This window comes from Propithecus coquereli, unplaced genomic scaffold, assembly GCF_000956105.1.
Source record: "Propithecus coquereli isolate 6110/MARCELLA unplaced genomic scaffold, Pcoq_1.0 Scaffold213, whole genome shotgun sequence".
NCBI classification, from domain to species: domain Eukaryota; kingdom Metazoa; phylum Chordata; class Mammalia; order Primates; family Indriidae; genus Propithecus; species Propithecus coquereli.
In genome coordinates, this window is record NW_012146412.1 from 1,810,299 (window position 1) to 1,822,637 (window position 12,339).

Consider the following 12,339-nt stretch of genomic DNA (forward strand, 5'->3'; position numbering starts at 1 on the left):
AACTCCTGAGCTCAAACAATCCGCCCGCCTCGGCCTCCCAGAGAGCTAGGATTACAGGCGTGAGCCACCGCGCCCGGCCTCACAAAATTCTTGAAAATTAAAAATTAACTCTCATGAGCTGGTGTAAACTGGCTCTACTAGAGTCCTGGCTGTATTGGAAAATAGCAAACATGAGTCAGCGTGTAATTTTTCACAGTCAATCAAAAGGATGGCACATGGTTTGGATGCAAACTAGGAAATTCGGGGGCGGGGGGAATTCCTCATGCTGACATGTCTTATAGGATGTTTATTACATGACTGAGGGGGCAACTCATCAATAAAGGGATACTAATAACTGCCCCGGATGGACAATCCAGACTTTCTGCTTCTCCTCTCCACTCTGCTCCCTGTGCACTCCCTTGTGTAGCCTGCAGATTTCACTTTCTCCCTTCTCTTCTGTCTCCATTCCCCTCCTGTTCTTTGCCTTCCACCCTCATTTTCTCCATTTTGAGGTTCCGAGTTCTTTCTCCTATCTGTTTTGCTTTCTCCTTTTGATCCTCATTCTTTCTGAACTGAAATGTGCTGTAAGTATAAAAGACACACCAGATTTCAAAGACATTGTATAAAAAATGTAAAATAGCTCACTGATTTTTAAAATATAGAGTTCTTGTGAAATCATCTTTTAATATGGTGGATTACATAAAATATATTATTAAAATTAATTTTACCTTTTTTGTCTTTTTAAATGTGGTGACCAGAAAATTCGAAGTTACTTATAGGGCTTGCGTTATTTCTATATTCTCGTGGACATTGCTGCTCTGCGCCTTGAAAATAAAGAATTTACCAAAGCTCTGCAAAGCCTTTAATCACGTTCCCACTAGATATCTAGGACTATTTAAATCTATCTGTTTGAACTAAAATATTCTCCCTTCCTTATACTCTTCAAGTACAATAAATGAATGACAAACTATTTGAATTTCCTAACCATGTGAGAATGTTGTTACCTTTTATTTATTTTTCATGATTATGATTCAGAAGAAATATCCCCTGTCACCATTTTCCCTGCCGATACCCATAAAAAGAGTCGCTTTCTCCAGTTAACACGTGCTCATGCTGGGCTCTGAGCCGCCCTGGCGGGCCCGGGTCAGGTGACCTTCCCCGGCCGGTGCGGGACCCGGGCGCTGTCCATCAAGGGCGAGACACAAACCAGGCCCGGGACTCGCAGGTGGCCCAGGAATGCTCTGCGCACGTGGGGTGGCGAGACGAGATCCAGTCGGATTTCTCGTCTCGGGGGAGGTGTCCGGGAGTGCCTCCGCGCGGACTGCAAGCCGGAGACAAGGAGCTGCCGCGGGAAGAAGATGCGGAAGCAAAGCCAGCAGAGCAGAGAAGAGGGGGAGAGGGACAGGGGCAGACTGAGCAAGAGTGAAAGAGAAGCCCAGTCGCAGCTAAAGTGAGAACTGCCCATGCCGCTGACGGGGGTCCGACGACACGGCCTGACCCCCAGATGAGAAAACCAAACCTTTCAGAGGCTAACTAATGGTCTAAGTACACAGCCAATGAGTGGTAAAGATTGGACTCGAACACAGTGCTATCAGTCCCTAATACCAAAGTCATTCTTTTTGTTTGTTTTTGTTTTTGTTTTTGAGACAGGGTCTCACTCTGTTGCCTGCACTAGAGTGCAGTGGCATCGTCATAGCTCACAGGAACCTCCAACTCCTGGGCTCAAGTAATCCTCCTGCCTCAGCCTCCCGAGTAGCTGGTGCTACTGGTGTGCGCCATGACGCCTGGCTAATTTTTCTATCTTTAGTAGAGAAGGGGTCTCGCTCTTGCTCAGGCTGGTCTGGAACTCCTGGCCTTGAGCGATCCTCCCACCTCAGCCTCCCATAGTGCTAGGATTACAGGCGCGAGCCACCACGCCTGGCCCCAAACTCATTCTGTAACCATTATACCCTGTACTGTATCAGGAATTCACAACGTAATTTCATTCATTGAACACATATTGTTGAGAGCGTACTGTGCACCGTGCTGTGCTAGGGGACAAAATGTTGAAATCATTCGTTCATATATACATACATTCAGCAGGTATTAATATTTGCTCAGCACATGCCACGTGCTGGGGATACAGAAGTGGACGAGATAGACAGTGCTCAAGGGGGGAGGGGGGAGGGGCAGGCCACAAACAAATGAACCAAAGTTCATCTGCTAAGAGGTCATTCAGAAGAGACGGTGAATTCACAGAAAATTATTTTCCCCATCTAGTGGCGCAGAAATTAAGATCCTCTGAAATTTAATGTGTCCTTTTAAGGAAACTGAAAGAAAATGTAAACTTTATAGTTACACACTAGATGATATGGACACAATAATCTGAGTAGTAACTAATCCTTCAGGAAACAGCGGTAAACTGATTTTCTATTGGGAATATTTAGAAGTAAATTTAGAAAACTTAATTCTTAAATATATAACAGTTTACAAATCTGTTAGGAACTAAATTAAATATTCACTTGTTTTAACTGATAATTATGCTATACATTTACATATTAATGGAGTATAATATTTTAGTATATACTGTACTCTAGGGAGTCATTAACATGTGAACAAAGAAAAATGAAGGCATCGGAAGGCATCTGAAATCATTTGATCATGTTTTTAAAAGTTGGTGTTTTGACAAATCATCTAATGGTGGGGACATCACCAAAATTAGTGTTTTTTCCTCCAAGATATTTGAGAACACTTACCAGAAAAAAATGGCCTATAAAATATAAAAGTTACGTGATCAATGTGGATACTTAGTTTTTTTTGAAAAAATAGGAATTCTGTAAGTATACAACGTAAGGGATTCGCACAAAGGTATTGCGATGATATGTATCAGCAGGATCAGAAATAGACGCCGTGTGTACTTTGCTGGTATTAATGGCTACGTGGAAAGCCCAGGAGTGGCACTCATCTCACGTGCACGCCCTCCCTCCATCCCTCTCTGTCTCTGTCTCTGTCTCTGTGCTCCTCCCCGTGATGGTACAAACCCGGAAAAGGGCCCTCGGAAGGAGCTGAAGCAGTGGCTCCTTCATCTTGGACCTGCCCACGCCCACACTGCGAGAAGTAAAGGTTTGCTGTCTAAGCCACCCAGCCTATGGCGGTTTGTGACAGCAACCTGAACTAAGACAAAGCATTTTTATTTTTAAGTTATTTTGGGAAATAGTCACAGGCTTTCTAGAATTCCTTCACTTCAAGAAAAAGTCTAAACTTGAGCTTCCAGAGAAAGAGAAATCCACATGAGAGGGAGGTAATGTTCTCAGTGGTCTTAGGTTTTAATTCTGCCAATATTGTTACGCCGCCACGTTTGAACGCACATGCGTGCGCGCGCACACACACACACGCGCGCGCGCGCGCACACAGCAGAGCCGCTCAGGATGCAGGACGGCGTGGGGACACAGAGAAGTCCGTACGGCACCCCCTCCCTGCTGCGCACGGCTTCGGTCCCTCTGCGCGTCCCCGAGCGGCCTGAGGGTCCCGGCGAGGGGAACCAGCGCCCGGTTCGCCGCCGCGCTGCCCCCGCAGCCCTGGCGGAGGCGGAGCCGAGAGCTCGCCGAGCGCTGTGAGACCCGCGCCGCTCGCTCTCCCCGTCCCTCCGCACAGGTTGCTCCCCAGTGTCCCAAGCGGTGTCCCCTGCCAGCCTTGCACCTTCCAGTCATCTCCGCCCAACGAGCAGAGGAATCTTTAAAATGCACATCAGAGCCTGTCGCTCCGGGACTCCGAATCCTCCTCTGGTTTCCTATTTCCGCCGGAGGAAAACGGCCGGGTTCTCGCGAGGTCTGGCCTCCTCCCTTCCTCGCTTCCCCGACGCCACTCCGGCCGCTGCCCGCCGCTCCAGGCATGCCCCAGCCAGGGTCTCCGGCCGCGTGCTTGCCGCTCTCTCCCAGACAGCAAGTGGCCTGCTCCTCGCGCCCCGAGCTCTCTGCAGGAAGGTGCCGGCGGGCGCCCGTTTCCCCGCCCTGTGAGAATCCCTCCTCAGCCTCTCTGTGCCCTGCCTCAGCTGCTCTTCCTCCGAGGCCGCGCCGCCGCCTGCCATGCACGCACGGTTACTGCGCTTGCAGGCTCCCTCTCCGCGCCCTCCGCGAGAACGCAGGCTGTGCGGGAGCAGAAATCTGTTCTGTTCGCTGCTGTTGCCCCAGTGCCTGGAAAGGTTTCTGGCCGAATAGGTACTCAATAATACCTTCAGTAATGCATACTGTGAAAATCCTAGTTTTCCAACCGCCTCTGCTCTGTGTCTAATCTTACGACGTGAAGCCTCACTCTTCTCCCAGATTCCTCAGAATTCCACGAGTTTCCGTGAGTTTCCTCATCTGTTAAATGGGGGCAGCAGTACTTCCCTCACAGAGAATTGTGAAAAATAAATGAGGCAATATGAAGCATATAGTATATATCTCGGCACATCGAAAGTCCCCAAGAAATGGAAACTGTTCTTTATCATTCTTACTATTTGTTCGTGGTCTGGATTGCTTTCGTCACCCTCCTGAAGACATATGGAGGCGTAAGGATGGGAGCCATTCTGTTTGTGTCAATATTCTGGACCTTCCACGTGTGTGGGTAAGTGTTTTTGAAAGTCAGATATTAGCTCCAGGGACTTTCTGTGTCCACAAATACAAGGGCCCACAATATTTGGTGATAAAAGATTTCTTTCAATTTTCTTAAAATCTTCAGGCCATCAAAGGGGGTGTGAGGGAGGGCGTGGAGTTTGACTGGACGACGCAGTCCCTAAGCTGACTGGGGACAGAGGCCGTTCTGCCAGCAAGCATACTCTCCCTCTGAGAACCTGCCTGGCCCCTGTGACCAGGGCGTGGCACAGTAGCTGGCTGGAGAGCTGTCAGCCAAGGCTCTGAGATCAAGTCGAAGACTCAATACACAGGTTGGGACCCTGTCTCACCTCTTGGTGAATATAGTCAGATGTTGATTTTTTTTGAAATAAAAAATCCTTCAGAATTTAACAAACCAAATAAAAACCTAACATCATATGCTATCTTTCTAGGGTTTTGAACTCACCTTTATCATCTATGTGAGGAAACCAGTGGTAAAATCCTTGGAAATACAATGAGACTTACCAGAAACATTTACATGTTCTGTCCGTGGAGGGCTGGGCGCCAGAGCTGCTGGAAGGAAGGGATGTGACTACCAACTGCTCCAGCATGACTCTAAGAAAGGTTCCCACAGACATGACCCCAACCACAGCCACACTGGATTTATCCTATAAGCTTCTTTTTCAACTTCAGAGTTCAGATTTTCGTTCTGTCTCCAAACTGAAAGTTTTGATTCTATGCCATAACAGAATTCAAGAGCTGAATATCAAGATCTTTGAATTCAACAAGGAGTTAAGATATTTGGATTTGTCTTATAACAGATTGGAGGTTGTAACTTGGTATTCACTGACAAGTCTCAGACATTTAGACCTTTCTTTCGATGACTGTGACACCATGCCTATCAGAGAAGAAACCAGCAACATGTCATGCCTGGAAACCGTGGGTTTGAGTGGGGCAAAAATACAAAAATCAGATTTCCAGAAGATTGCTCATTTGCATCTAAATACCATCTTCTTAGGATTGAGAACTCTTTCTCATTATGAAGAAAATACCTACCCATCTTAAATGCAGCAAGATTTCACATTGTTTTACCAATGAATGCAGATTCCTCGGTTCTTTTGCGTGACGGAATCAAGACTTCAAAAATATTAGAAATGACAAATATAGATGGCAAGAGCCAATTTGTCAGTTATAAAATTCAACAAAATCTTATTTTAGAGAATGCCAAGGCATCTACTCTGTTACTTAGTAAAGTTGATTTACTCTGGGATGACCTTCTCCTTCTCTTCCAATTTGTTTGGCATACATCAGTGGAATACTTCCAGATCCAAAATGTGGCTTTTGGAGGTAAGGTTTCTCTTGACCACAATTCATTTGACTACTCAAATACTGTAATGAGAACTGTAAAACTGGAGCATGTACATTTCAGAGTTTTTTATATTCCACAGGGTAAAATCTACTTGCTTTTTACCAAAATGGATATAGAAAACCTGACAATATCGAATGCACAAATGCCACACATGCTTTTCCCTAATTATCCTACGAGATTCCAATATTTAAATTTTGCCAATAATATCTTAACAGATGAGCTGTTTAAAAGAACTATCCAACTGCCTCATTTGAAAACTCTCATTTTGAAGGCAACAGACCGGAGAGACTTTCCTTGGTGAGTGGCTTTGCTGGCAATACACCCTTGAAGTACTTGGATCTGAGCCAAAATCTATTACAACATAAAAATGAGGAAAATTGCTCATGGCCAGAAACCTTGGTCACCATGAACCTGTCGTCCAATAAATTCGCTGATTCTGTTTTAGGTGCTTGCCCAGAAATATTCAAATACTTGACCTAAATAATAACCAAATTCAAACTGTCCCTAAAGAGACTATTCATGTGAAGTCCTTACTAGAGCCAAATATTGCATTTAATTTTCTAACTAATCTCCCTGGGTGCAGTCATTTCAGTAGACTCTCACTTCTGAACACTGAAATGAACTTAATTCTCAGCCCATTTCTGGATTTTTTTCAGAGCTGCCAGGAAGTTAAGACTCTAAAGGCAGGACAAAATCCATTCCGGTGCACCTGTGAATTAAGAAATTTCATTCAGCTTGAAAGATATTCAGAGGGCATGATGGTTGGATGGTCAGATTCATACATCTGTGAATACCCTTTAAATCTAAAGGGGACTAAGTTAAAGGACGTTCATCTTTCTGAATTATCTTGCAACACAGCTGTGTTGATTGTCACCATCGTGGTTATTGTGCTAGTTCTGTGCTAGCTGTGGCCTTCTGCTGTCTCCACTTTGATCTGCCCTGGTATCTCAGGATGCTTGGTCAGCGGACACAAACATGGCAGAGGGTTAGGAAGACAGCCCGAGAACAACTCAAGAGAACTGTCCAATTTCATGCATTTATTTCATACAGTGAACATGATTCTCTCTGGGTAAAGAATGAATTGAACCCCAATCTAGAGAAAGAAGATGGCTCTGTCTTGATTTGCCTCCCTGAGAGAAACTTTGACCCTGGCGAGAGCATTGGTGAAAATATCGTAAGCTTCACGAGAAAAGCTGTAAGTCCATCTTCGTTTTGTCTCCCCGCTTTGTGCAGAGCGAGTGATGCCATTATGAACTCTACTTTGCCCACCACGAATTCTTCCATGAAAATTCTGGTCATACAATTCTTATCTCACTGGAACCCATTCTGTCCCACTGCATTCCTACCAGCTATCGCAGGATGCAAGCTCTCATGGAAGAGAAGGCATGCTTGGAATGGCCCAAGGACAGGAATAAATGTGGGCTTTTTTGATCAAACCTTCGACCTACTATTAATGTTAATGTACCAGACACCAGAGAAATGTGTGAATTACAGACATTCACAGAGCTGAATGAAGAGTCCTGGGGTTCTTCGGTCTCTCTGATGACAATAGACTGCCTATAAAACCCCACGCCACTAGGGAAATTGTGGCCCACATACACTGTTGGGCTATAAATTGATACAACTTCTATGACAGCAATTTGGCAATATCTATTAAAATAAAAAATTGATTATTCCTTTCATATCAGTTCCTGGAAGGAGTTATAAGAATATATCCTACAGAAACACCTGCACGGATTTGCAAAGGTTTATGTAAAAAGGTGTTCAACCCAGCATTGTTTGTAACTGTGAAAAATTGAAAATATTTCAAATGTCCACAAGATAAGGATAGATTCAATAAATTGCAGTACATTAATGTAACAGAATATTACATAGAATGAAACAGTTGCATTTTACCGGTATTGGAAAACTATATTAATATCTAATTTGTACATTGAAACAAAAGTCGAAGGAATCTGCAGCAGCACATGGACACAGTGACGGTGGTTTGGGTCTGGGAGGTTTGGATTGCAGGGAGGGTTTGATTTTCATGTTATGTATTTCTGTAATGTTTGAATTGCTTAGAACGAATCTGTCTTTTGTAAGTGGAAAAAACAATAAAGATAATTTTTAAAGCCTACATCCTACTCATTTTGCTTGAGTCTTCCCTTCTAGTCTCACGGATCACAGGAAGAAAACGTGCACTCCAAAATTTTGCAAAATTATATTTCAAAAACAAGCATCATGTCACATCCCTCATTAGAAAAATGTTTTTGTTGCTTACCCACGTGACAAAGGAAGAGAACATCATACTCCTTTGAGATCTGACACCAATGTCTCTCACCTCCTCGTATCCACCCTTGACCCCTGTGGAGTTACTGGCTCTTCCCCAGAACACTGAGCGCCCTTCACGCCCCAGACCCTGTATTTGACATCGAGCCTACCTGCAGGGCCTTCCCCACCTTGCTTTGTTCAGGAAATCTTACCTTTCCTTCAAGGCACAATCCAAATGTCAACTCTTCTTTGAGATCTTCCTCACTCCTTCCCCTAGCTTGATGCTCCTCGATTCTCTTTAACACTTTGGATGTATTTCTGCCACCCAATGGGTTGTGTACGTCTGTAAAATTTCCATTTCTCACTGGACTAGGGGCTCCTCAAAGACAGACTACATCCACCCTGTCTGAGCAGCAGTCCCTCGTGTGGAAAAGGTGAACATTTACGGACCGATGTTGGGTGAGCTAGAGGGACCGAGTAAGGACTCAGCTGGCTTCAGGATAGACGGTGGAATTTCAAGGCACATTCTGAGAAGCTGGGGAGGAAGAGCAGGAATAGGTCAAACTCAGGTGAGAAGACAGAGAATCCAGGATTGAAGGATTCCTAAATATAGCTGGAGTCATGTGAAATTGCCAATATTTCATTGCTCTTGACTTATAAAAACATCTATTTTTTTCTCACCCAATCTAATAAAACTAATCTCCTAACAGATTAAAACTAGATTCTATATCTACTTTATTTCCTTATAGTTTGTGGTCTTATGAACTCCTCATGCTAGCAGTTCTTTCAGAAATTGTACTGCAGAAGGCCACCCTGAGGGCGTAGACAGAGGACGGTGTCGCTATGGAAAGCGGCTTGTGCTGCCAGTGGGCCGGTAGTGAGAGTTCAGCGGCCTTGAGGGGGAGGGTCTCTCTGTCTCCTCCTGGTGAGCCTGCGGTGGGTCTGGCCGGAGGGGAAGCCCACGGGACCACAGTGGGTGGGGGCAGAGCTGGGGGCAATGCCTGTCCCGGGCTGGGCCCCGCTGGCTGTGTGACTCTGCAGGAGTGAGGCAGACACTGCATGAGGGTTTGTGAATCTTGAGTAAGTGACTCAGCTGAGGCTTTCACCTTTAAAGATGAATTAATTGGGAACGTGCCAGGAAGGTAACATTAGTCACTGGGATTCGGTCACTCGATGGTAGAATCCTCGGGTTAGTAATGCAGTTTTAAATATAGATATGTTTAATTACAATTTTAAAAATAACCCGTTTGGGGAGGCAAGAGCAACATACATAACCTAAACATCTGTACCCCCATAATATGCTGAAATAAAAAAAAAAGTAAAAAAAAATAAAATAAATAACCTGTTTGGCTTAGCTCTCAGCAACTTCTTGTTTCAGCAGCTGGACCACCTTTAAATCCACCTATCAGACTGTTGTACTGTTCCTTTCTCTGAAACTGAGATACTGTCCCAGACTTCCTAATGTGCTTGGTTTTGACCATTATGACTTATAATCAGAGAAAATGAATTTTACATAAGTTGAATGTCATCTGCAGTTGGGGGCTTGAGATATAAGTAAAAACCTGGCTTCATGCAAGTCTGACGATATACTTTTACCCAAGAAATTTCAGATTTCGACCGTGACCCACTGTTCTGAGCCGTCTCGGGGAAGTGGGCTCGCCCCGACTGCAGGCAACAACGGAAGCCGGTGTGACGACACTGATGGTGTCTTAAAAATGACTCTAGAGCTTGGAACTTGCAAGTTCCTTTTTATTTCCTTGCCATTTGTCAACCTGGAGCCTCTTTCTTTCCTTTTTTCCCAAGGAAACTGAAGTCTCTATCAATGTGATGGAAGTCTGTGACTTCCTCAGGGGACCTCACAATCACCGATACATGGCAATCTTTTCTGACTGTCAACAGCTGAGTTGTTGAGAATGGTCTACAGTCTCTCAGCAAATGTGGCAAAGACATCTGAACTGAAATGGGATTGTAATCCTTGAATTCCAAGCAGATTAGGGGAGAGGAAGAATTTAAAATCTAATTTATGGCAAATGCTCCCAAAGTTTCACTCCTTTATTGTGTTGAACCGTTCAAGAAAAGCATAGACTGGGAATATTTAAACTGAGTGAGAATTTAGAGGTTGTTAAGTATAACTATCACTCTCAAGTGGGGAAATGGAGGCTCTAGAATTTTAAATAACTCCCAAGCCCAAGGTCAAACATTAGTCTTTTAACTCCTAGAGTAATGTATTTCCTTCCCATCTACAAAAAAGTGGCCTTTACTTTTTGCATTTAATTTTCATTATCTCAATGCTCCTATTGCCATTCTCGACATCAGAGCCTGGATTCCCCAAAGTCATCTGAGATCCGGACTCTGTCTGCAGTCTTTCCCTGCTCCAAAGCATCCTGCATTTGCCACCTAATTCATATCCCTAAAACCACATTCTCGTTCTATCAGTAACTTGCATTGGGGCTGCTCCTCAGATACGCCATCTGGAGTCCATAACGCAGACTGTGTTCTCCATGTAACGGATGGAAAATAACGGGGAGCCTGGGCTCCCCTGGAGGTTTTGAAGGCGACTTCATCACTGGCACCCTGCTGGGGATACATCCCACATTCCCTAGTCCCTAGTTTCCATCTGGTGTGTTGTGACCATGATGTGCTGCTGCTGTTGGTCCCTTTGGCCCTGTACCGGGTCTGAGGGTACATCCTGAAGCCCCCCAGGGGTGAGCACAACAAGCAACCCCTGATGGTGAGTCCGGGGGTGGTCCATTCCTGTACATCTCTTTCAACAGCCAGCCATTGAGATACTGCTTCCTTCATAGACAGGGGCCGTGGAGCTGCTGGAGGACATTGTGTTCTGGTCGTCCAAGGACAAAGATGCGGCCAAGGTAGGGCTGTTCAGGGTCAGAGTTAGGGACCTTGCATGGGGGCTTCTGGCCAGTTCAACTCCAGACCGCAGCCCCATCCCTGCCTCTTCATGATGACAGATACGTGTCCTCGGGATGTGTCTTGCTAGTGGTGTCCAGGCAGCCTCAGGGGTGACTACCCTAACAATGTGTGCGCTTTCTAATAATAATATTTTTTTTTTTTTGAGACAGAGTCTCACTGTGTTGCCCAGGCTAGAGTGAGTGTCGTGGCGTCAGCCTAGCTCACAGCAACCTCAAACTCCTGGGCTCAAGCGATCCTCCTGCCTCAGACTCCCGAGTAGCTGGGACTACAGGCATGCGCCACCATGCCCGGCTAATTTTTTCTATATATTTTTAGTTGTCCAATTAATTTCTTTCTAATTTTAGTAGAGATGGGGTCTCGCTCTTGCTTAGGCTGGTTTCGAACTCCTGAGCTCAAACAATCCACCCGCCTTGGCCTCCCAGAGAGCTAGGATTACAGGCGTGAGCCACGGCGCCCGGCCTCTAATAATTATTCTAAAGTACTTAGAGAAAGCCCAGTGGAGTGAATACTACATTCCTTCACATTTTCCTGAGACATTTCAACGTCCCCTTTGCCCTTCGAATCTTCGCTCCAGTCCCATGCCCAGCGAAGACTTCCCGGACGACCTGGCTGCAAATGTCAGCACTCCTTGTCCACCCTCCTTGGTTTTCACTTCTCTACAGCATTTGCCATCTTCGCCGTCACTGTACCATTTTTCCTGTTTATCCTGCTTATGCCCTGTTTTCCCCACTAGAATGCAGACTCTTCTAGGGCGGAGATTTTGTCTGCTTTTGCTCACAGATGTTGTCTCCACCGCTGCCTAGAACGGTGCCTGGCTCACGGCTGCTCTCCAAGTGTTTTCTGAAGGGGACTAGTGTGCCTGCGGACCCTTCGTTAGTTAACCGGCCTCCTCTGCTCCTCGGAAGTCCGGCAGGGCTTCTGCCACCGAGGCTGCCCACTTCAGTGTCGGCCCTTGTTGAAAATCCGGATATAGATTTGACTCCTCAGGGGGCCCCTCAGTAAGTGTATTTTTGCTGACGCTTTCTGGGACCTGGCATCGCTGGCCTGTCCTCCCCACACTCATACTCCCTGACTCTTCTCTTCACACCCTCCTATCGGGAGCTGCCTGGGCTCGGGGCCTCGCCGTGGGCAGCCCTGGCACTATTTCACGTCTGCAGATTCCGCGAATTACTACAGTGGAGCGTCTTCCCCGCCCAGCCGCAGCCCTGGCCTTGTTGCTGCGTCGGCCTTTTCCGA

The 12,339-nt window shown here is 45.8% G+C and overlaps 1 protein-coding gene across 1 annotated transcript; it reads left to right on the forward strand.

Annotated features, from left to right (window-relative positions):
• The first annotated feature begins 4,512 nt into the window (after positions 1 to 4,512).
• Positions 4,513 to 7,732, forward strand: TLR10 (toll-like receptor 10). Its single transcript, XM_012644477.1, is given in 8 exon segments — positions 4,513 to 4,563; positions 5,003 to 5,095; positions 5,098 to 5,598; positions 5,601 to 6,188; positions 6,191 to 6,355; positions 6,358 to 6,816; positions 6,819 to 7,100; positions 7,103 to 7,732. Coding segments are annotated over 7 exon segments (2,406 nt in total). The 5' UTR covers positions 4,513 to 4,563; positions 5,003 to 5,064; the 3' UTR covers positions 7,483 to 7,732.
• The last annotated feature ends 4,607 nt before the right edge of the window (positions 7,733 to 12,339 follow it).